The following is a 22,999-nucleotide window of genomic DNA, read 5'->3' on the forward strand; positions in this document are numbered from 1 at the left end:
ACAAATAAATAAATAAATAAAATAAAGGCATTGTGTCCAACTACAACTAAAAAATAAATATTAAAAAAAAAAGAGGACTGGGATTGTGGCTCAGAGGGAGAGTGTTCGCCTCGAATTCATGGGGCACTGGGTTCGATTCAGCACCTCATAAAAAATTTTAAAAAAGGGGAAGACTTTACAGCAGGAGAACTGGGAAAGCACAAGGGTATAAGATTCCTGCAGTGAGCGAAGGAACTGGCTTTAATCAAGAACAGGGATATTCTCCCATACATCAAAATGAAAGCAGAATTTTATGTATTTGCATCTATTTTCTTTAAAAAATATACACTTAATTCACAAGCCTACTATGTATAAAATGAGAACCAGAGATTTCAGGAAGCGATCACAGGGCCTGAAATCTTTAGCTGCTTGAGAAGGCATGGGAAAGAGGCAGCAAGATGAGCTGTGAAATGGGAAGAGAAGAGAAAGAGATAAGAGTACTTAAATACGGCACATAGGCTGAATAAGAGGAAGATAGTGATAGCAAAGAAGGAAGAGTAATGGACTGGAAGTCTTGTTGTTAAAGCAAGAATATGATACTAGGTAAGCAGAATATGATACTAGGTAAGAAAGAAGGGTTAGAAAAAGATATTTGAAATAAAGATCACAAGGGGACTGTAGTTAACAATGATGACAAAGTCTAGAAGAGTGATTCTCAAATTTTGCTGCCCAAGAGAATCACTTGCAGGGCTTAACCAAACAGTCTGCCAAGCCCACCCACACAGTTTCTAGGTCTGGGGAGGGGCCAAAAGATGGTTCCAGCCAAGTCCCCAGGTGATACTGATGATGGTCTAGGGTTAGGGTTAGGGTTAGGGTTATACTGTGAGAAACACTGAGTCCAGGCTATGACTTCTGTGAGTTAGAAACTGAGATAAAAGATCTTTGGATTTAAGATCAGAAATTGAGAAAACAGTTTGTTGAAAGAATCATTCGTGAAGATGCTGAAGTGCCTAAGATGTCAATGGGAATAAGTGGAAGGTAAAGAACTAGAACTACGGAAAATCTCCGTAAAATTTTTTCCTTGGTAAAAAAATTTCCTAAAAAGGAAATCTGATGTCATGTACTTCAAAGGAATTTGGATTTTTGTAGGATGAAAGGACAGCAATGGGTAACTAGGACAAAACCTTGAGGCTATGTTAAAGAAACAAAAACAAAGAAACTGTAAACAAACAAACAAAAAAAACCCCCAAAACTAAACCAAAACAACAACAAAAACAAGAGTTCCTACCTTCAGAGATATGGAAATTCTTACATGAATTGATATTAATATCTGTGATTCATTTCAAATAATCCAGGGGATAGGACAGAGAAGTGACTTAGGTATAGATGAAACAAAATTGGCTTTTTTAGGATAATTACCGAAACTGGATGATGGACACAAGGAGTGGAGGAAGGCTCATCATACTCATCTCTCTACTTTTGTCTTTGGTTCAATATTATTTTCCAAATGTGAAAAAAAAAAAAGCAAAAAGAAATATTTTCAGGTTTCAGTTACAATAAGAAGGTGAAAGGAGAAGTGAACTGCAAAGTAGACCTTCTGCCCATCAAGCCACCCTGGGTGGGGCTGGCTATGTAACTGGTGGGACCAGCAGAAAATGAAAGGAGAATTGAAGTTAAAGAAACAGATAATACAATAATGACCTATATTTCGCTGAGGAATGTGGCAATTCAAGAATAGAGTATCTATAGAGACCAAAGACATAAAGTATATTTATTAAACAAGACTGTAGTTCCTAAAGTTGCTATAGTGTGAACCACTTATTAGTGATGTTGATAACTTTATGTTTACCTCCACTGGAGTAGATAGATAATCAAGCACTAATATAAACCAATGATATCTGTAGGTAGTCATTATAAAGTTTAACAAGAGAATAGGAATGCATAAGGACACTTCCATCAGTTTCTTGTTTCCAATTAAACCAAGGATACATAAATTCTTATCTTCTTTGATTATAAAATGATTTAAAATTAAATGGCCTTGACTATGCAAATATAGAAAATAAAAATCTTGTGATATTCAACTATTCCTTTAATTTCCAAGATCCTAGGCTTGGATTATTTAGAAGCCATTTGTCACAATAAGGCTTTGAAACACACTTATGCTTTAAAATACTTATCTTCATTAAACCTAATTGGCTGGGCTGGGGATGTACGTCAGTGATATAGAGCTTGCCTAGTATGCATGAGGCCCTGGGTTCAATCCACAACATCACAAGAAAACAAAACAACAACAAAAACTCTACCTGGATCTGTGACTGTTTTGGGCTTCTCTGTTTCTATAGTGTCCAGATTTTCAGGCATTTCTTGAATATCATCTTCTGCAAAGCCAGTGTCTGGGCTGCTGGTTGGTTTATCATCATCTTCATGACTGAGCGTAGGTGAAGCTTCTCTCTTACTGATCTCTAAGACAGCTGCTAGGAGCTCTTCTTCACTCATTCTGTCAAATCCTGAGTTTTCTAATTCAGACTTATCAGGCTCTATTCTGCATAATTTTGAATCCTGAAAGAGACAGTTACTTTCAGAGGAAACCACAATGTCTACAAATAAAGCATTCTTAGAGTTTAAAGAGGAAACTATTTCTTAAAAAGTTCTTGGATGCTTTGAGTTATTTAAAAATCAATAATTAGTAAAAAATGATAAAAATCAATCAAAATAAATTGCCCAATAACAATTACTATGTTGTAATTTTTTTTTAGGTATTTTGCCAATCTATACATGGATTATATTGAAATATTCTTTTCATTACACCTATTATTTCATTTTAAATGTTGACTGATTTGAGAAAAATATAAATTAAATAAGATTATGTAAATATTAAGAAGTTATCTAATGAATAATTTTCTTCTTTCTATTTAGGAGAATTTCTGACTTTTATTTCTTATTCAAAGTAAGCAACCACAAATCATCTTTAGCCCTCTTTCCCCTGCCCCCAAGTGATGGGGATTAAATCTACATCCTTGCATATGATAGATAAGCACTCTTCCATTGAGCCACATCCCCAGCCCTACCTCTAGTTATTTTATCTATCTATCTATCTATCTATCTATGTATCTATCTATGTATCTATCTATGTATCTATCTATGTATCTATCTATCTATCTATCTATCTATCTATCTATCTATCTATCTATCTAGTACTGGGGATTGAACCTAGGGTCGCTTAACTACTGAAACACATCCCTAGCCCTTGTTTTTTTTTAATGCTTTCACTAAGTCCTTAGGGACCTCACTAAGTTGCAGAAGCTGGCCCTGAACTTCCAATCCTCTTGCTTCAGGTTCCCGAGTAGCTGGAATTATAAGCGTGTGCCACAACACTTGGCTCCTACCTCTAGTTTTAAAGTAAGATGGAAAACAACTCAGAACACATAACTACTATAATTTTATTATTTTACCAAAAAGGAAGTTCTATTAAGTGTTAAGGTGGAAAATTATGTAGCCAGGTCTTCACACTCATATTTTAATCAATTTGATCACTCAGTTGCTCTGTTGAAGTACAATGTTTACTATAGCTCCCTAACACACAATTGTTACCAAAATAAAGGAAGTAACTATTTGAGAACCAATATGTAAAAGTAGACATGAAGGTCAATAGGAGGAAGTAGTTTGTAACATTTTAGTTCATGTATGTGTGTATATATAGTGCTTTTTTTTTGGGGGGGGGGGTTCAGTACTGGGGATTGAACACAGGTGCTCTACCACTGAGCGAGCTACATTTTTATTTTTATTTTTTCTTTAATGAGACAGGATCTTGCTAAGTGGCTGAGGCTGCCCTTGAACTGTGGTCCTCGTGCTTCAGCCTCTCAAGTCACTCAGATTACAGATGTGCACTGTGCCTCGCAACAATTTCACTTTCTTAAAATCAGATTGGTTTTTGAGCTAGAGAATGTATACACTTTAAAACTAGTCTGGCCAGGCATGGTGGTACCCACCTCTAATCCCAGCAGCTTGGGAGGCTGAGGCACTAAGCAACTCAGTGAGACCCTGTCTCTAAATAAAATACAAAATAGGGCTGGGGATGTGGTCAAGGGTCCCTGAGTTCAATTATTGGTACTCCACCCCCTCCCCGCAGAAATCAGTCTGGACAGAGACAGTAAGTTTGAGATCTATTTTGTGTATTTCTTAAATTTGCTAATGCTACTTATAGAAGGCATTTGTTTTCACATTGAGAGCTATACAAATCTTTGTGAGATGTTCTGATGAAAAATTACTTACTTTTTCCAGGTCTTCCTGCTGTGGTTCACTGCCTGACATTTCACAAAGTCTCTGGCTGAGGGCCACACAGCGTTTTAGTTCATCCTCGCTGTCTGAATCAAGGCATAAAGCCAAGGAGTTCTTGGACTTGAAGGTGAATTTCCTGTAATTAAAAAAAAAAAAGTCTGATAAACATCTGTTTTTTAAAATTCTTTTTGATGTATAAATTTTTTAAAAAAAGGGTTTCCATTATGGAAAATTATTTAAAGGAGAAAAAAAGATACCAAAAGAGGTATAAATTTAAGCACTACCTTTGACCCAATCCTAAAGAGCCATGCTTTGAAAACTGGATAATTCTTGTACTATTATAAATAATCACTAAGACAATCACTTTGTGCCTTGTTTCTGTTTTGATCAACTCCTAATGAAGTTTTATTTTTATAGTTAAGTAGTCTACTGAATTCATGCAGGCATAACAATGAAGAAATGTTTTTGACAACAAAGTGCATGAGGACTAATGTTTTATCTTTTAAATTCTGAACTATGCACTTTTGAAATAACAGTAACATTCCACTTATCCAATTATCTGTAGGTCAGATTTCTGGCAGTCTTTACCTTCCAGAATAGAGAAATTCCAAACTAAAAAAAAAAAAAAAAAAAATTGCTCTGAGGAAGGTAGTTTGAAAGCTCACACATATACAGGGACCCTTTTCTTTTCCATGAAGTGGTTTATAAAATATTGTAACCAAGTTCATCAAGAAATGAGAGAGAATAACCACAAAAACCCCCAAAACTGTAAAACTATTTAGTGTAAAGGTAAAGGGTCTTATAATAATTAAGAGCCTCTGATGGCAGTATAACATGAAAACAGCGTAATAACTGACACTCATAATGCTGATTCTAAGTCATTAAGATATATTAAAAATTATCTTCAGTGTATTTAAGAATATAAGTAAAGTGTAACATTTTAGAAAATATTTTATTCAAAAAAAGCTAAAAATTTTAAAGGTAAATGCTTAAAGATTCAGTTATATGAAAATTGATTTATGTGGAATACCAATCATTCTTCAATGATACCAGATAAGTAAGGTGTTACTGTATTGTCTTCTAGGTAAGCTGAAAATAAACTAAAGGAAAAAGTGATAAAAATCAAAAAACTTTCTTTAATGGAGGTTAAGATAAATTCATATGCTATACTAAAGAAATGTAAAATGAACATTTGAAAATGCAATTAATCTAAATGTGAAAACTGTAAATAAACTTACAGAATGATGGCACCAAGAAATAAGAGGCCACAATGGAAACCAGAAGAATTGCATAGCAATGTAGATCAAAGAAAAGAGGCAAGTGGTCAGTGATAAACCCACAGGTAGTCTGTCGCTGAGAGCAGCCAGGATAGCATTGCACTCTAGCCTGAACACTTGAACATCCTCACACCATGTGTTCAAAAGCGTTTTTCATAGAACATAGAAATAGCCAATTAGCCTAAGGTACAAATAGCCAATTAGCTTCTTAATTTCTCATTTCTGATTTAATGCTAAGGAAACCTGAACTTTTAATTTGTTCATCCAAATAAAATATTTTGCTGAAGGAGGATGACACCTGATTACTATTTTACCCAGAGCCAAACGTGATAAAGGACATCATAGAGGAACCAATGGTATTCTGATTCGTAACTCAGCCTCTTTTAAGTTTGATCGGCATGACAGGTCTTCTAGGGCCTAAGCATTCTTTGTTGAATCTTTCAAATTTTCATACCAAATAGACCCTGGAGAACAGATGACATGCCAAGGTACAATGATGTCCAACGAAACCATCTGTTTCTTGCAACTATAGTGATTTGGTACATCACTTTTAGTACATAAGGAGTGCATTCCATTAAAAATTACTATATTTACAGAAGGCAGCTTGCCTGTAGCAATGAAAAATATTCATCCTTTAAATGCATCACTTGCTCACTTTCTAAGCAGCCAAGTGGTTTGCTCATTTGTATCTTGAGAAACGGGTAAGAGTATTCATATCGGTACCATTTCAGATTTCTAGTCATGTTAGTCATCTGGTTTTAATTGCACTGAAAAATAATTAACAGGAGGAAAAGAAAAGAGCAGTTCCCAAATGTCATTTTATTGTTATATAACACCCCCCAAAGCCCTTAAACAACAAATGTGTCTCTCTTCTAAAAGTACTTTGGGACATCAAATTTTCAGAAAAATAAATTTTAAAGTCAATGCCAACTATGTCAATTGGAATTGTTTAATCAGGAACTGTGGTTCTTGTAAAATCTTAGAGGAGTATAATTTCAATAAAAAGAAAGAAGAAAGCATTTGCTTCCATCCTAGAACAAATTTTTGGCCCTAAACAAAAAACAAAGCAATTTGCAGAATAGCTACATTCTAGTGCATGTTTATTCTCCTGTCTCCTTTCAAAATTCTTCCTACTCAGTGTCAAGAACGAGAAGACCCAAGCTAGCTAGCAACAGGTAAAAGATATTTGTAATCCCGTGCCTATCTTTGAGGAAGTGGGGCCTTAGACCAACAGGGTTTATTTTATCTCTTCAATTCTTAAAATCCTTTACCAACAATTTTTAGAATTTTAAGATGAAAATATTAAATATTAACAAATGGTAAGTTTTAAAACATTAAGAGAATCATTTAAATTTATTTTAAAGTTAAAAAAACATCTTTACCCTAAGCTACATGCTAAACCAGATTTAGAAAAATTTTGGAAGTATGGTAATACAGAGCAATTAACATGCAAAAAGAGAAACAATGGGCGGGGGGCAATCTCAGATATTAGGATAAGCCAAATCCTTAAAATTACAAATTTTGGGTACACAAGAAATGTAACTCACTTTGAAGTTGTAGAAGGGCTGGTGATGCAGGAATTCACCATTTGAGAGGCTTTCAATGGTCTAGAACTATCAGAAAATTAGAAAATATATAATGTACATAATTACATTATTAAAGATATATATTTAACTTATAAAATGAATTATTCTATACTACAATCTCTTATATATACTCTTGAAAAGCAAACAATTGTAATGCTTTTTAAAAGATTATTAGCAACAGAGGCCAAGAAAATAAATGGAATACCATCTCTAGGCTCCATCTCTCTGATCTAATAATCTAAATAAAACAGCTCTGAAATGAAGTCAAACACAATGCATACAAAAGAGGCAGGGAAAATTACCTTGTTTCATTTCTTTACTTTTAAGCAATAAAATAACAATAGCTCTCATATTATTAGGAGTCAAGTACAGTACTAAGAACTCAAGGTTTATTACCTCACTTAATGTTCAGAACCACAGTATTATTTTGCCTACAGATAAGTCAAGGAAGTTGTCCAAAGCCTGATTTTAGGCCAGTGATCATAAATATCAACATTTATGGCATGATACACTACTACTGCCAGAAAGAATAATAGCTCTACCAGCAGAGGGCAGTTTGCACCGAGCAAATACATCCACTCCAAATTAAAGCCAAAAGAGAAGAAAAACCAAAATTACTAAGACAATCTGGGCACCTGCTTTTCTTAGTATGACTCTTGAGGACTTTAGTGTAAACTTGTATTAACTTATGAATCCAAAGGGAAATATATTTTATATAACTGCATCAATTCATATTAACAAAAGTTTATTCACTTTCTGAAATGTCTATTCCCTAGTCAAGAAACAGCCTTTTCAGTTACAAACTGACCTTAGAAAAACCATTTTATCTTCTTGGATCTCCTCTGTAAAATTAAGTATTTGGATAAAATTTCAAAAATCCTTCTCATCTCTAAGTCCAGACCTTTATGATTCTACCACACTAGAAAAGAACTACAGTATAAGGCGTCAAAGTAAGAAGATATTCAGAAAAGAACGTGACATTCTGAGAAGTCCTAAGGTTTTCCTGGCATTGCTTTAATGAAGCAAAACCTAAAGGTGATTTCTTTTCTCATTGAGAAATTTCTAGGAACACTGACGTTCTTTACATTGGTGACAATTTACATTTATGAAGGCATCATCTATTTTTGGGGCTCCAGTTTAACACTGAGTACATGGTTTCTCAAATTTGCATGTCCCAAAGAGTAAGATAAAGCATTTCTTAAAAATATTGAATCCCAAGCCTAATCTCAGAGTTACTGAAACAGAATATCCAGGAAAAGAACTGAGAAATTAGTATTTTAGTGTCCAGGGACGCTTATGACCAGCCAAATTTGATTTAAATTCCCCTATGTATCAAATGGTCTTCAAGTGATCTAGAATAGAAGCATTCCCTAAAAAAGTACCCATTATGAAACGTAACTATTGTTTAGGCATTTTCTTCAATTACTTCAATCAGGCAATTAAATGCTAAAATTCCAAAATAAAGCAAAATTAAAATCTCCTCCTTAGTCTGATTTTATGTAGGAGTCATGTGTTCAGTCATTCTTTTGATTAGATACTAAAGTACGTTTCAAAAGAGAAAGTAAAGACGTTGTCCCTGAAGGACTTACATTGCCATATGTGCACTCCAACCAAGAGTAAAAGGTGGTTTTGTATTTTCCGTGCAATGAGATGACAAAGTCAGGTATCTTGGAATGATGACTTGCTGCCCAATCTTGTTGTTAAGTGAGAGAGCCACATTGAAGCTGTATCGTTTCAAATGAAGAATGAGGACCCTAAAAAAAACAGGAGATGATGACTCTATTGACTCATATAATACAGGTAGTATTTATAGCTTAAAAGAGATCACTCTAACCACATTGGACAAACTAAGAATGCATTTGCAGCTGGGAATTAGCTCAGTGGTAAGGCGCTTGCCTTGTGTGCTTATTATTCCCAGCACATTTGGCCCAATTAAATACTTCAAAGAACATTCAGTAAATACCTGCCATGTGTCAGAGTCTGGCTAGGTACAAATGAAAACAAAAACTGGACATGGTAGATTAAGGAGGTTTGAGTAAAATACATATAATTCTCCTAGAAAAAAGATAGCAATAAATAAAATGTTGCTATTGATGTTGGGTTAAATCCCTACTTGTTTCACTAATTTTAAATGGAATAAGTGTTGTATAGCCACGTGGTAAAATAATATCTATTAAACTGAAATGTTACATAGCCCTTACATTTGATAGTACATTAATTATTTCAAGATGACTTTTTATAATAAGTCTGTAATTTTAGAATAATTTTCTCTGAGGAAGCTAAGAGGGAAACAAAATTTTTTCGACCAACCAAAAATTGTACAAAACATCTGCATGCCATATCTAGTTTGTGGGTCTGAAAAGGCTTTTAGCTCTTTGGAAACATTTAGTTCTTTTTGGTTATCATTGCTGTAACCTTTTCCATTTCTCATACATAATGTAATATCTGCCTGATGGATTAGATACATTTCATAGCCCACAAGAACTTTAGAAATTGAATTTCAAAAATCTTATGGGAAAAAAAAACTTCAGTCCAAGACAAAAAAAAAAAGTCTGATTTATGGAAAATTGTGTCCTTTCTATTGTTTATAATTCTTCTTCACAGAAGCCATAAATTCAAAAAATTGTAGACTTAAGTTATTGTGTCTTTAAAAAACCATGCTAAGCTGGGGTTGTGGCTCAGTGGTAGAGTGCTTGCCTGGCATGTGTGAGGGTACTGGGTTTAATCCTCAGTACCATATAAAAGTAAGTAAATAAAATAAAGGTATTGTGTCCACCTACAATTAAAAAATATTTTAAAAAACCATGCTAAATTCATGATCTTCAAATTTACAATGTGAAAGAACACAATGACTGTGAAGAAACCCAAATTAATGTCAAAAATCAAGTATTTTAACTAAAATTTCAATAATCCTCACCAAAACAAAAGGCAATATAAAACAGGAAGATGATAGTCAAAATCATCTGCAAAGATGAGACAGACTGAATAAAAATAGAACAAGTCTAATCATTAGAGAATCTTCTATTTCATGTACATTTGGAATTAACCTTTAATACAGGTGTCCCAGTAGGAAAAAAAAAAAAAAAAAAAAACAATGAAAAAAATTCTCAATGTTTTCTTTTCCATTTGAAAGACCAAACAGTTTGAGAATGGGAAACTTATGAGGTCAAACAAGTCTTTTAATCCTCTGCTGCTTTCCTGTTAGTGACAGCTGGTAACAACCAATCCTTTGCCTTAAGATTTCTTCCTCCCTCCCTCCCTCTTGCTTTAAATACCCCAAATATGAAAAAACAAAGTCTCTTGGATAAAAAATATTGACTATAATCAAAACAATAATACTGCTATGATTTATAAAAGCAATTTCTTTGAAACAACTTATTATTTAGAAAGAAATAGATCAGGAATGTAAAAGAACTAGTCTCTAGGGTCTGAGTTCCAGAAACCCCACACAGAAAATTGAAGCTAATAAAACAAAGTACAGCAAAGAGCCGCATAAATACTTAATGTTAATAATAACCTTGTTTATGATTGATTCTATTTTCGGAAAGAACTAAAAGCTGTCCTGCAACCACACTATTTTTTTGTAACTAGCTTTGCTTTATGTTTCTTTATATAGTGCTAATATAGTGTAAATTAATTTCATTCCCAAACCAGAAAATCTATTTTATGATTACAGAAACTTACTAACTTATTATTATTTAAAAAAATTTCTTTTGGTAGTGGGGATTGGACTCAGGGGTGCTTTGCCACTGAGCTACATCCCCATTTTATTTATTTATTTTTTTTTTGAATTTTTTAATATTTATTTTTAAATTTTCGGCGGGCACAACATCTTTGTATGTGGTGCTGAGGATCGAACCCGGGCCGCACGCATGCCAGACAAGCGAGCTACCACTTGAGCCACATCCCCAGCCCCTACATCCCCATTTTAATTTTTAAAAATTTTGTGGTGCTGGGGATTGAACACAGGGCCTTGTGCATGTGTAGCAAGCACTCTACCAACTGAGCTACATCCCCAACCCATTTAACTTTTTGAGACAGGACCTCACTTAATTGCTGAGGTTGGCCTTGAACATGTGGTCTCCTGTCTTGGCTTCCCAAATCACTGGGATTTAGATTTCCAAATTATTTGGATTAAAGGCATCAGCCACCATGCCCAACATAATTTGTAAGATGCTCTGAGAAAGTAATGCACAAATTGCACAAAATTACTCTTTCCATTTTATTTTCACACACACATGTGTGTATGTGTCTGCAAGCAGATTTTTACTGTGTGGAATAAGAAAGGAAGCCAGTTGTGGTGACACACGCCTATAAACCCAGTGCCTTGGGAGGCTGCGACGAGAGGAGCACAAGTTCAAAGCCAATTTAGCGAGGCCCTAAGCAACTTAGTGAGACCCTGTCAAAAAACAAATGAGTAAAAAGGCTGGGGGATGTGGTTCAGTGGTTGAGCACCCCTGGATTCAATCCCTGATAGCAAAAAAAAAAAAAAAAAAAGGGAAACTATAGCACAACAAAGAATAACAAATTACTGGTTGAAGAGCTCTAATCTGAAAATTCAAAATAAAAATGCTCCAAAATGTGAAATTTTCATAGCACTGAAATAATGCCACAGTGGAAAATTCCACATCTGCCCTCATTTGACAGGATGCAATCAAAATGTAGGTATTCTAAAAATATTGTTTAAATTACCTTCATGTATATAATGTGTAAGAAATGTTAGTGAACATCACACTTAGACTTGGGACCTGCCCCCAAGGATCTTATTACATACATGCAAATATTCCAAAATCTGAAACACTTCTGGTCCCAAAATTTTGAATAAGGGATACTCAAGGTGTAACTAAATGTTACATATTATTAATTTTTTTAAACTTTGGATATACATGACATATTTTGACATACACACATGGAGTATAACATATTCTAATTAGGATCCCATTCTTGTGATTGAATATGATGTGGAGTTACAGTGGTTGTACATTCATACATGAACATAGGAAAGTTATGTACAATTCATTCTACAGTCTTTCTTATTCCTACCCCCCATTCCCCTTTGTCTAATCCAATGAACTTCCATTCTTCCCTCCCCTCCCCTTATTGTGTGGTAGCATCTGCATATCAGATAGGATTATTTCTCTTAGCATTATAGTCTTCAGTTCCAAATATTTACTAGCAAATAACATAATTTCATTCTTCTTCTTTTTTTAAACATATTTTTCAAGTCATAGTTGGACACAATAGCTTTGTTTTGTTTGTTTTTATGTGGTGCTGAGGATTAAACCCAGTGCCTCAAACATGCTAGGCAAGCACTCTACCAATGAGCCACAATCCCAGCCCAATTTCATTTTTCTTAATGGCTAATATTCCATTCTCTCTGTGTGTGTGTGTGTGTGTGTGTATCTATCTCACATTTTCTTTTTCCATTCATCTGTTGAAGGGTATCTAGGTTGGTTCCATACATTGCCTATTGTGAATGGAGATGCTATGAACATCTATGTGGCTGCATCACCTGAATATGCTATTTTAAGTCCTTTGGGTATATGCCCAAGAGTGGGATAACTGGGTCAAACGGTGGTTCCATTCCAAGTTTTTTGAGGAATTTCCATACTGCTTTCCAGAGTAGTTGTACCAATTTGCAGACCCACCAGCAATGTATGAGTGAAACTTTCCCCCAACATCCTCACCACCAACACATATTGTTACCTGTATTCTTGCTGATTGCCCAATTGTTACATATTATTACTGAATTAAAAACCTATTAGCTAGTCTCCATCATCACTTCTAAGACTCACCAGCTGCATCCTCTTGCTATCTTCTTGGAACTCTCAAGACCCTTTCTTCTTAACCATTCCAAATCACCCTTCTTTCTTATGCAAGGGTATTCTCATTTTCTAACCTTCAAATCTTAGCTTGCTGACCTCTCACCAATTCATTCCTACACTTCACTTCTATTTGTAAGTACTTTTAAAAATTATGGGCTGGGGTTGTGGCTTAGTGGCATAGCGCTTGCCTTGCACATGTCAGGCACTGGGTTTGATCCTCGGCACCAACTAAAAATAAATAAATAAACAAAATAAAGATATGTGTCCATGTATAACCAAAAAATATATATTTTAAAATATTTATTTTTCAGTTTTCGGTGGATATAACATCTTTATTTTATTTTTATGTGGTGTTGAGGATTGAACCCAGCGCCCCGCACATGCCAGGTGAGCACGTTACCGCTTGAGCCCCATCCCCAGCACTAAAAAATATTTTTTAAAAATTATATATTTTTATAAAGCACTTTTTGGGGTGGTGGGTATCGGGGACTGAACTTAGGGGCACTCAACCACTGAGCCACATCCCCAGTCCTATTTTGTATTTGATTTAGAGACATGGTCTCACTGAGTTGCTTAGCATCTTGCTTTTGCTGAGGCTGGCTTTGAACTCACAGTCCTCCTGCCTCAGCCTCTGGAGCTGCTAGGATTACAGGTGTGCGCCACCGTGCCCAGCTAAATCACTTACTTTTAAAAGGGTAATTAAAGGGCTTACCTGGGAAGCCTGTTAAACTTGTGCCTGACAAGAGCAAACTTCCCACCACACTTTTCACAGGAATACTCAAGTTCTTCTGCCTACAAAAAGATGAGAGAAAAATAAAGAAGGATGGAATTGAATCCCATTAGCTCATTCAATGCAAATCATGTTCTTTAGTCTTACTAGTTCAGTTGAAGGACAACTCTGAACCAATTTAAATTTTAAGTCTTGAGCCATAAGACACGTACCAAATTAAGACTTAATCTTTAAAATATAGTCATCTTATAATATGTCCTCTTTCAGAATTCCTAATTCCGTCTTTACCAAGGAAACATCTCAGTTTATGATAGTAAACTGACTCTTAAGTAGCAGATTCTCAAACTTTTCCTCATGGATACACGAGTCGCTTCCAAGAGTATATCCAGATTTTAACATATGGCTATAGCAGAGTTAAGATCATCTTTAGATTAGGTGGAGTTCATGGTCTGTAAGGTGTAATTCTACCCCTTATAATGGAACTCAATCTTCTGGTGACAGCCCACTAAGAACAACTGCTCTAAATGGAACAAAGTTTGGGGTGGATATCATTACCTAGAGAAAACTGAAACAAGAAATCCTTAAAAAAATGGGGATAAAGATACACAGGAAAGTCTTAAGTCTATGATTACAACAGGAACAGTACAGAAAGACTAAACAACAAAAAAGCAGAGCATTGGGGCTGGGGTTGTGGCTCAGCGGTAAAGTGCTGGCCTAACGTGTGAGGCCCTGGGTTTGATCCTCAGCACCACATATAAATTAATAAATAAAATAAAATAAAGGTATTGTGTCCAACTATAACTAAAAAATAAATATTAAAAAAAAAGAGAATTTATCTTTGGGAGGAGATGAACATTCATGTTGAAAGAATAGAGTTTTCTTTTTTTAAATCTTAGGAAGACAATCCTGCCAATTTGCTGCAACAAAATAAGGACCATGTTATATAGATAAAGAGATCTTGGCAAAGTTCCACTAGTTATAATGTCTCTATGTAACAGGTCTGATCATGCCACAGAACTTTTCTATCTGTGACAGTGTATCAGTGTATAGTTTACCTACAGTTTTGGATAAACATAATTTTTTTCTTCCTATTCTCATCAGGTACACATACAAACTAAGGAAATGAAATGAAAAGCAAAAACACTTTTTTTCATTACTCAACTTTTATACAGTATCTTCATATTTAATTCATGTTAACAAATTGTAGCATTTCACTTCAAATGCTTTAATGTTTACAAATAATAAACTGCTTCTAAGGTTGTTTAAAACATTGCTACTGACTTAAATATATAATCTACTTAATCAACCAATTTTCTTCTTCAATGAACTATAGATTTATCAATCTTTATAAAACAAATGTTACATATTCTTCATTTGTTTTTCCTGAAGATAATTTGATAGAAACTCTTGCCTTGAAGAAACCAACTTTAAAAACAATTACCTATGATATATAAAATTTACTTATGTGAAAATACGAAAGATTTTACTTACTCTAAAGAAAAGATCAAGAGAATCTTGAATTGAACGAGGAGGGAGTGGCTTTTTCCTACGAGGGAGGTCGATGGAGAGGTCATTAAACTGTTCTCTTTTGGGAATAGTCTCTCCACATCTGTTAACAATAAAAGGGGACAAATATAAATATAAAGATACAAATATATTTGAAACACTCTTCACCCCTGCAGAATTTATAAAGCTGACACACTAAGAGCAGGCATAAGTAACAGACAACACTTAGACCTTTTTATGCTTACTTTAACACTTATTAAATTAATACAGAAAAAAATCTTATTTGTAATATTTAAGTACTTTCTTAAAATACTAAACTTTAAACTTTTATGTTTTCAAAAACCCACAAACCTTTTTCTTTTTTTGGGTACTGAGGGCAGGGGCACTCAACCACTGAGTCACATCCCCAGCCCTATTTTGAGCCCTATTCAGAGACAGGATCTCACTGAATTGCTCAGTACCCTGCCGTTGCAGAGGCTGGCTTTGAACTTGCGATCCTCCAGTCTCAGCTTCCCAAGCCACTAAGATTACAAGTGTGCACCACTGTGCCTGGCTGGATATATTTTTATAAATTAAAAAAAAAAAAAAAAAGCTCAGAGATCAAAACACCTTATTTAATTTACTTGAAATTAAACTGATTCTTTTTAGTTTAGCTAACTGCTTTTCACTGGTCCTCTTTATCAGCATTTTGATTTTCAGCCCAGTTCCCTATTGCCACAATTGAAGACTGGGGCATAAGAACAATTTTCATTCAATAAAAATTTGCTGAATGCTTTCCTGACAATAAAAGCTCCCCTCCCCCACCAAAGAAACACTTTATTTAGAATAAAACAAAAGCAGCTCAACTGTGAGCAAGCAGTATAATTGAGCAACAGCTACTTTAAAACTTGGGCAAAAAAGAAAGGGGGAGGGGTACGGTTTCTTAATTTTCTAGAACTCCTGTGTACACAGCATAAGGCAAAGAGGTCAAGTTTTTCTACTTAAAACACCAGCTTTGGCATCATACTTGCAGATACACATAATGGCACTAGACAGGTAGAGTTCTAAGGTGAAACCTGATTTTGTAAAATTCCATATCCTTTGAGTTTGAGTTGTAAAACTCCTGTCAACCATGAGCTATCACTCCCACAGTGATGCTACTCTACTTCGTTAAAGGAATTTTGCAAAACCAATTAAGGTTATTAATCTTAACTTTGAGTTAATACATATTATCTGTGTAGAGCCCTTTTAATCTGGGTCTAGAGAGCAGAAACAGAGGATGATGGAGTGAGATGTGCTCTTGCTGGCTGGGAAGCAAACAGCAATGTTGTAAGCTATCTGTGGGGGCCACATGCCAAAGACCTGGAAACAGCTAGATGCTTATCTCCCACCTCCTACCAGTTGTCACACTGTGTGCCACTGCCTAGCCTGGAATTCTCTTCAATTCTTACCCCACCAAACATTTTTATAGAAAGATAATGACTTAGAAAGGTTCTGTATACTTGTGGGTTTATGCTTTCTTCCTGATGTGGAAAGGAAGATAAGAATTCATAGCATTTGGTACATCAAAAGAAAGTTTTATTATTTGCCATAAAGAATTAAGAGAAAGAAGTCTTCTCAGAAGTTACTTACGCTTTACAAATGATGGAGTGCTGAACCTCAAACTCCAAATTAGTAATAACTGGACAAGTGTATACTCTGGTAGCTGAAATATCTGATGAATTTTCTTCTCCAGGAATAGACTCAGTCTTCCAAGTTTTATTCAATTTTTCCATATCCTCTTTCAGCTGGTCTAAGCACTGACTTAAAAATTCATGAGCATCCTAAGACGATAATAATAACATCGTAAGAAGATAATAACATCTGTCATCAAATCAAAACTTTTTAAATTAATAATAAAAACAGTTTGTTATCCTGGCACAGTGGTGCACGGCTCTAATTCCAGCAGTTCGGGAGGCTGAGATAGGAGAATCACGAGTTCAAAGTCAGCCTCAGTAACTTAGCAAAGCACCCTGTCTATAAAAGGGCTGGTGATGTGGCCCAGTGGTATAGTGCCCGGGGTTCAATCTTCAGTACCAGAAATAAAATAAAATGTCAGTTCAAGATTAAAAAAAAACAAAACAAAAAACAAAAAATGCGAGGCTTGTGGCTTTGTGGCTCAATGGTAGAGCATGCATGAGGCACTGGGTTCAATCCCCGGCACCACATCAAAATAAACAAATAAAATAAAGGTATTTTGTGTCCATCTACAAATTAAAAAAAAAAAAAAAAAAAAAAAAAAGCCAGTTTGCTACCAATGTGATTCATATAAGCACCTGAAAGAGAAGTATGTGAACAAGGTTAGATTTATTCTAATAAGGATTTTAGGGCACATATTGTGTGAAGAAAAACAAATGAAAAGGGCTTGGGGTGTAGATCAGTGGTAGAACACTTGTCTGGCATGCACAAGGCCCTGGGTTTGATCTTAGCACTGCAAACCTCACCTCACCTTAACCCAAAACTACAAGTAAAAAAAAAATAATAGATTTTATATTCTTTACTATTCAGTTGCATTAGAATGAATGAATGAATGACTCTCCACTTTGCTAAAATAAGGTTATTTTTCACTGGCACACCACACCTATATATTAAAATACGATAAAACAAGAAGAATCATACAGAACCTTATAACTTCTTAGGTTTTTCAATCCATGATGATCACATTACCCAAATCACATTTTAAAACAAAAATCAGGTTAAATACTAAAATAATTACATTTTCCCATATCTCTGAAATATTTAAAAAACATTTGCTAACTCACATTCTGCATGTAACCAGAGAATCTCTCTGCTGTAGCTGAAATGGCATTTTTAACTTTCTTGAGTAAGTCCTTTTTGGTCTCTGAATTGCAGATATCTTTTTTAACAAGCAAGTGTGCAAAGCGTCTGGTAAAATAAAAAAGACAAGGTTAACATGTCTCACAAAACATTAGATGGTATAACAGCACATAAAATTTTAAGCATTAAAATTCCATTATTCTATAATCAACAAGGTAAGAGGTTACTAAAGAATGTATATAACAATTTACCTGATAAGGGCATTGAGTGGAATTTTCTTCCATGGGATACCTTGTTTAAGCAAGTCATTTGCAAATGATTGAAGTGAAAACAGAGACTGTAAAATCGCATTCATATAGCACGTATTTCCCAAATTGGAGAATCTGAAAAAAAAAAATAGTATTTAAGGTACATTCAGTATAGCGTGGGCAGTTCCTAAAGTCTGTGTAGTACAGTAGTACAAAGGGGTTCTCCAGTTAGTCATGCATCAGAATCACTAAAGGGTTTATTAAAACTACACATTATTGGATGGCACACCAGAGACTCTAATTCAGTAGGTCTGGACAGAAAGGGTGCAAAAATATGCATTTCTAACAAGTTACTAGATGATACTGACACTACCAATATGGAGAAAACCACTTTGAGAACCACTGCATTATAATATCATGATAATTTAGTTTCATCTAATTGAAAATTAGATACTTGCCATTAGGCTAAATTATTACCTTCCTCTCACCTCAATTTATACGTGTTTTGTATTTAAGGGTATCAGCCCTTTATATATAATATTTGCAATAAGTATTTACTCTCAATTTATCATTTGCCTTTGTTTTTGGCCATGAAAAAATCTAATTTTTATATAGTCAAATTAATCAGTCTTTTATTGAATCTTGATCCTGAATCAAATCTACAAAGCCTTTCCCCTACATTAAGATAACAGAAAAATTTGCCAAAAATTTCTCCATATACTTGAAGAGTTTAATTTTTTATGCTTAGAACTGTTTCATTTGGAATTTATTCACCAGAAAGATGTAACTGTGCAGGAGTGGTGGCGCATGCCTGTAATCCTAGCAGCTCAGGAGGCTGAGGAAGGAGGATCAAGAGTTCAAAGCCAGCCTCAAGCAAAAGAGAGGCACTAAGCAACTCAGTGAGACCCTGTCTCTAAATAAAATACAAAATAGGGCTGGTGATGCAGCTCAGGAGTCAAGTGCCCCTGAGTTCAATCCCCAGTACCTAAAAAAAAGATGTATCTGTATATTTTTCAAAATGACTACATATTTATTCTAATGTTTTAATAAAGTCCATTGTTCCTAAAATCAGGACTATCTATTCTATTCTATAACCCATCTAATTACTCATTAGTACAATGAATTATAATGAATTGATACCATCTTAAAATATCTGGTAGGACTATTCTATTTCTATTCAGCACTTTTTTTTCCTACTATTTTTCTGTATTTATTTTTCCATATGAATTTTTTCACAGAAACATATCAATTACTACAGCTTCATAAAAAAGCTGACTGCATTGGGATCACATTAAATTTACTGTAGAAATAACTATCTTGATATGCTAAGATGTCCTAACCATGAATAATTGATATTTTCTATGCATTTCAATTTACTGTTGGAGTACTTTGTAATTTTCCTCAATTTGAAAAATTCTTAAGTTTATTCCCAAGTATTTTTCTTTTTTGGTGCTAATGTAAATTGGATTTTCTCTTTCTACAACTTCAAACTGGTTATTTGTATTGGCATGTCTGCTAATTTTCAGTCCTGCTTATCTGGCTAAATACTTTAATTGTTTTAGCTACTTTAACATCGACTCACCATGGTTTCTAGGTATTTCATTTACAATTATTATGCTTCTACTTTTTTCCATTATCTAATTACATTGACTAATACCTCCAACACAACATTAAACAAAAGTAAAAATAGTAAGTATCCTTGTTATGGGTTAGCATCCACAATTCAAGGCTGGGGGTATAGCTCAGTTGGTAGAGTTGCCTTGCATCCAAAGGACTTGCATTAGGACTTCTTGCAGCAATATTTATAAGTGATATTTACACTTTTTTTGTGCTTCTTGAATAGGTTTGGTTATACCTGTTTCATGAAAAGTAAGCACCAGAATTGTTTCCTCGATTTCTAAGCTCTGAAATAATTTGTGTAGCACTAGGATTCTGTGATTTCTAAACATGTCACAGAAATTTCCTGTGAAATCACTTCGACCTGGTGCTTTTTATGTGAGGAAGCTCCTTGATAAGTTTCATTTCTTTCCACATAAACTGTTTTAAGTTTTCTATCTTGAGGGATCAATTTGGTAAAATATATTTCATTTAAGTTTTAAAATCCCTTTATTTTTAATTTTTAGATATATACATGACAATAGGGTGTATTTTGACATATTATACATAAATGAAGGTGCAACTCATTACGATGCTGATTCCATTCTTGTGGTTGAACATGATGTGGAGTTACACTGGTCATGTACTCACATATGAACATAATAGGAAAGTTATGTCCGATTCATTCTGCTGTCTTTCCTGTTCCCACCCCACCCCCTTCCCTTCACTCCTCTTTTGTCTAATCCAATGAACTTCTATACTTCCCCTCCCAGCCCTCCCTTGTTATGGGTTAGCATCCAAATATCAAAGAGAACATTCAACCTTTGATTTTTGGGGGACTGGCTTATTTCACTTAGCAGGATATTCTCTAGTTTCATCCATTTACTTGAAATTCTTTTTTTAAAATATATTTTTAGCTTAGATAGACACAATATCTTTATTTTTGTTTGTTTTTATGTGGTGCTGAGGATCAAACCCAATGCCTCACACAGGCGAGGCAAGCCCTCTACCACTGAGCTATAACCCAGGACCACTTGAAATTCTTACAAAATAGTCTCAAATGATTCTTTTTTTTTTTTTTTTTTTTAAAGAGAGAGGGAGAGAGAGGGAGAGAGAGAATTTTTTTTAATATTTATTTTTTAGTATTTGGCGGACACAACATCTTTGTATGTGGTGTTGAGGATCGAATCCGGGCCGCACGCATGCCTGGCGAGCACGCTACCGCTTGAACCATATCCCCAGCCCTCAAATGATTCTTTAAATTTCTTCTTTATCAACAATTATTTCCCCCTGTCATTTCTTATCTTGCTTCCCTTCTTCCTATATTGTCTAAAAATCCAGTGACTTATCTATTTCATCATTTTTTTTTCAAGTAACTAGCACAGATGCTCCTTGACTTAAGAACGGCTTGTTATATCCCATATGAAACCATTGTAAGTTGAAAATGCACTAAATACATGTAACCTACCAAAAATCACAGCTGAGCAACAAACAGCTATACAGTGTCAGCTGTTTACCCTCAGACTGCATGCCTGACTGGGAGCTGTGGTTTGTTGCCATTGCTGTTGCCCAGTATCACAGGTGTGAGTAATAGTGTCACATATTGCTAGCCTGGGAAAAGATCAAAATTTAAAATTTGAAGTATAGTTTCTTCCAAATATGTATCACTTTTGTACCATTTTAAAGTAAAAAAATACTAAATTGAACCAATGTAAGTTGGGCACTATGGACTCTGATTTGTTAATATGATTCACTGTTTTTTAGTTCACCATTTCATGCAACTCTCTTCATTTTTATTACGTCCTTCTTTGTGTTTTATTTTGGTTTGTTATTTTTTCATTTGGAACTCAGAATTGATTTATTTTCAATCTTTTATTTGCATTGATATATACAGGTGTTCTTTGGTTTAAGACTGTATACTTATGCATTCGCACCACTAATTTTTCTCTGATGATTACACTTTAATGTATCCCATGGATATGGTATGTAGTATTTCCAATTTTATTCATTTTCAGAATATCAGCAATTTGTTTGTTTAACCCAAGAGTCTCTTAATATGATTTTTTGAGTTTCTAGGTAGAAGGTACCTTTTTGATATTTAGTTTCGTGCTTGATTTTTTTTTTTTGGTACTGGGGATTGACCATAGGAGTGCTTAACCACTGAGCTGCATCCCTAGTCCTTTTAAAAATTTTATTTAGAGACAGGGTTTTGCTGACTTGCTTAGGGCCTTGCTGAGTTGCTGAGGTTGGCTTTGAACTCAAGATCCTTCTGCCTCAGCCTCTCAAGCTGCTATGATTACAGGTGTGCACCACCATACCCAGCTTCTAAGAATGTTCTTAAACAACTACCAACATTGAAATCTAAATTTAGTATGTTGGTAGTTAATATTTAATTTTCCTTTTCTGAGAATGATTTCTTCAGGTTTCATAAGTCTTCCCCTCGTATATGTTTTTTTTCATGTAAATACTTGAGTCTCTTGTCTCTTTCAATATTTACAAGCTTAGACAGCAGAAACAGGAACACTACACAGGAATTTTGCTTGCATATCTACTTAGAAGGTAATTTAAAGATGTACTGTCTCCTGGTAATGCCAAAGCATGTATCATGTGTGCTCCTCTTTGCATTCCTCATTGATTTCATGGCTTTCTTTTAAAACAAACAAACAAACAAACAGATTTTGTAAGGAACTCTAAAATTAGGTAGCCTCCTTTATCCTGAAGACCTGGAAGTTTTCTACTCATATTTTTTTAAAAAGGAATCCCTGGTCCTGAACACTTTTTTTGGTACCGGAAATTGAACCCAGGGACGCCCTACCCCTAAGCTACATCCTCAGCCCTTTTTATTTTGAGATAGGGTTGGTTTTGCTAAGTTGAAGATACCCGTCAATGCTCAACTTAGCAAAGCCTTAAGCAATTTATAAAGACACTGTATTTAATAAAAAATTTTAAAGGGCTGGGGACGTAGTTTAGTGATAAAGCACCCCTAGGTTCAATCCCCAATAAAAAATAAATGAATAAACAAAACAGCTTTCCTTAGTCTTAACAATTTCAACAATTTATCCTATAGAAGTTTCATGAAGTACTATAAAACATATGTGTGTATGTGTGTGTATACACAAACACACATATAAATGTTCATTCTATCTTGGGTTATATTTGGAAAACAGAGAAACTTAAA

The 22,999-nt window shown here is 34.6% G+C and overlaps 1 protein-coding gene across 5 annotated transcripts in view; it reads right to left on the reverse strand.

Annotated features, from left to right (window-relative positions):
* Usp37 (ubiquitin specific peptidase 37) overlaps positions 1–22,999 on the reverse strand; it is an 80,428-nt gene that overhangs the window by 20,690 nt on the left and 36,739 nt on the right. For all 5 annotated transcript variants that reach the window (XM_077803564.1, XM_077803574.1, XM_077803579.1 and 2 more), the window contains 9 exons: positions 18,229–18,360; positions 17,962–18,085; positions 16,793–16,983; positions 15,167–15,284; positions 13,658–13,737; positions 8,710–8,874; positions 7,082–7,147; positions 4,252–4,393; positions 2,283–2,538 (listed from right to left, as the gene is read on the reverse strand). In XM_077803564.1, coding sequence (XP_077659690.1) covers positions 2,283–2,538; positions 4,252–4,393; positions 7,082–7,147; positions 8,710–8,874; positions 13,658–13,737; positions 15,167–15,284; positions 16,793–16,983; positions 17,962–18,085; positions 18,229–18,360 — 1,274 coding nt within the window. The remainder of the gene's footprint in view (positions 1–2,282; positions 2,539–4,251; positions 4,394–7,081; positions 7,148–8,709; positions 8,875–13,657; positions 13,738–15,166; positions 15,285–16,792; positions 16,984–17,961; positions 18,086–18,228; positions 18,361–22,999) is intronic.

The sequence above is a fragment of the Urocitellus parryii genome, chromosome 1 (assembly GCF_045843805.1).
Source record: "Urocitellus parryii isolate mUroPar1 chromosome 1, mUroPar1.hap1, whole genome shotgun sequence".
Lineage (NCBI taxonomy): Eukaryota > Metazoa > Chordata > Mammalia > Rodentia > Sciuridae > Urocitellus > Urocitellus parryii.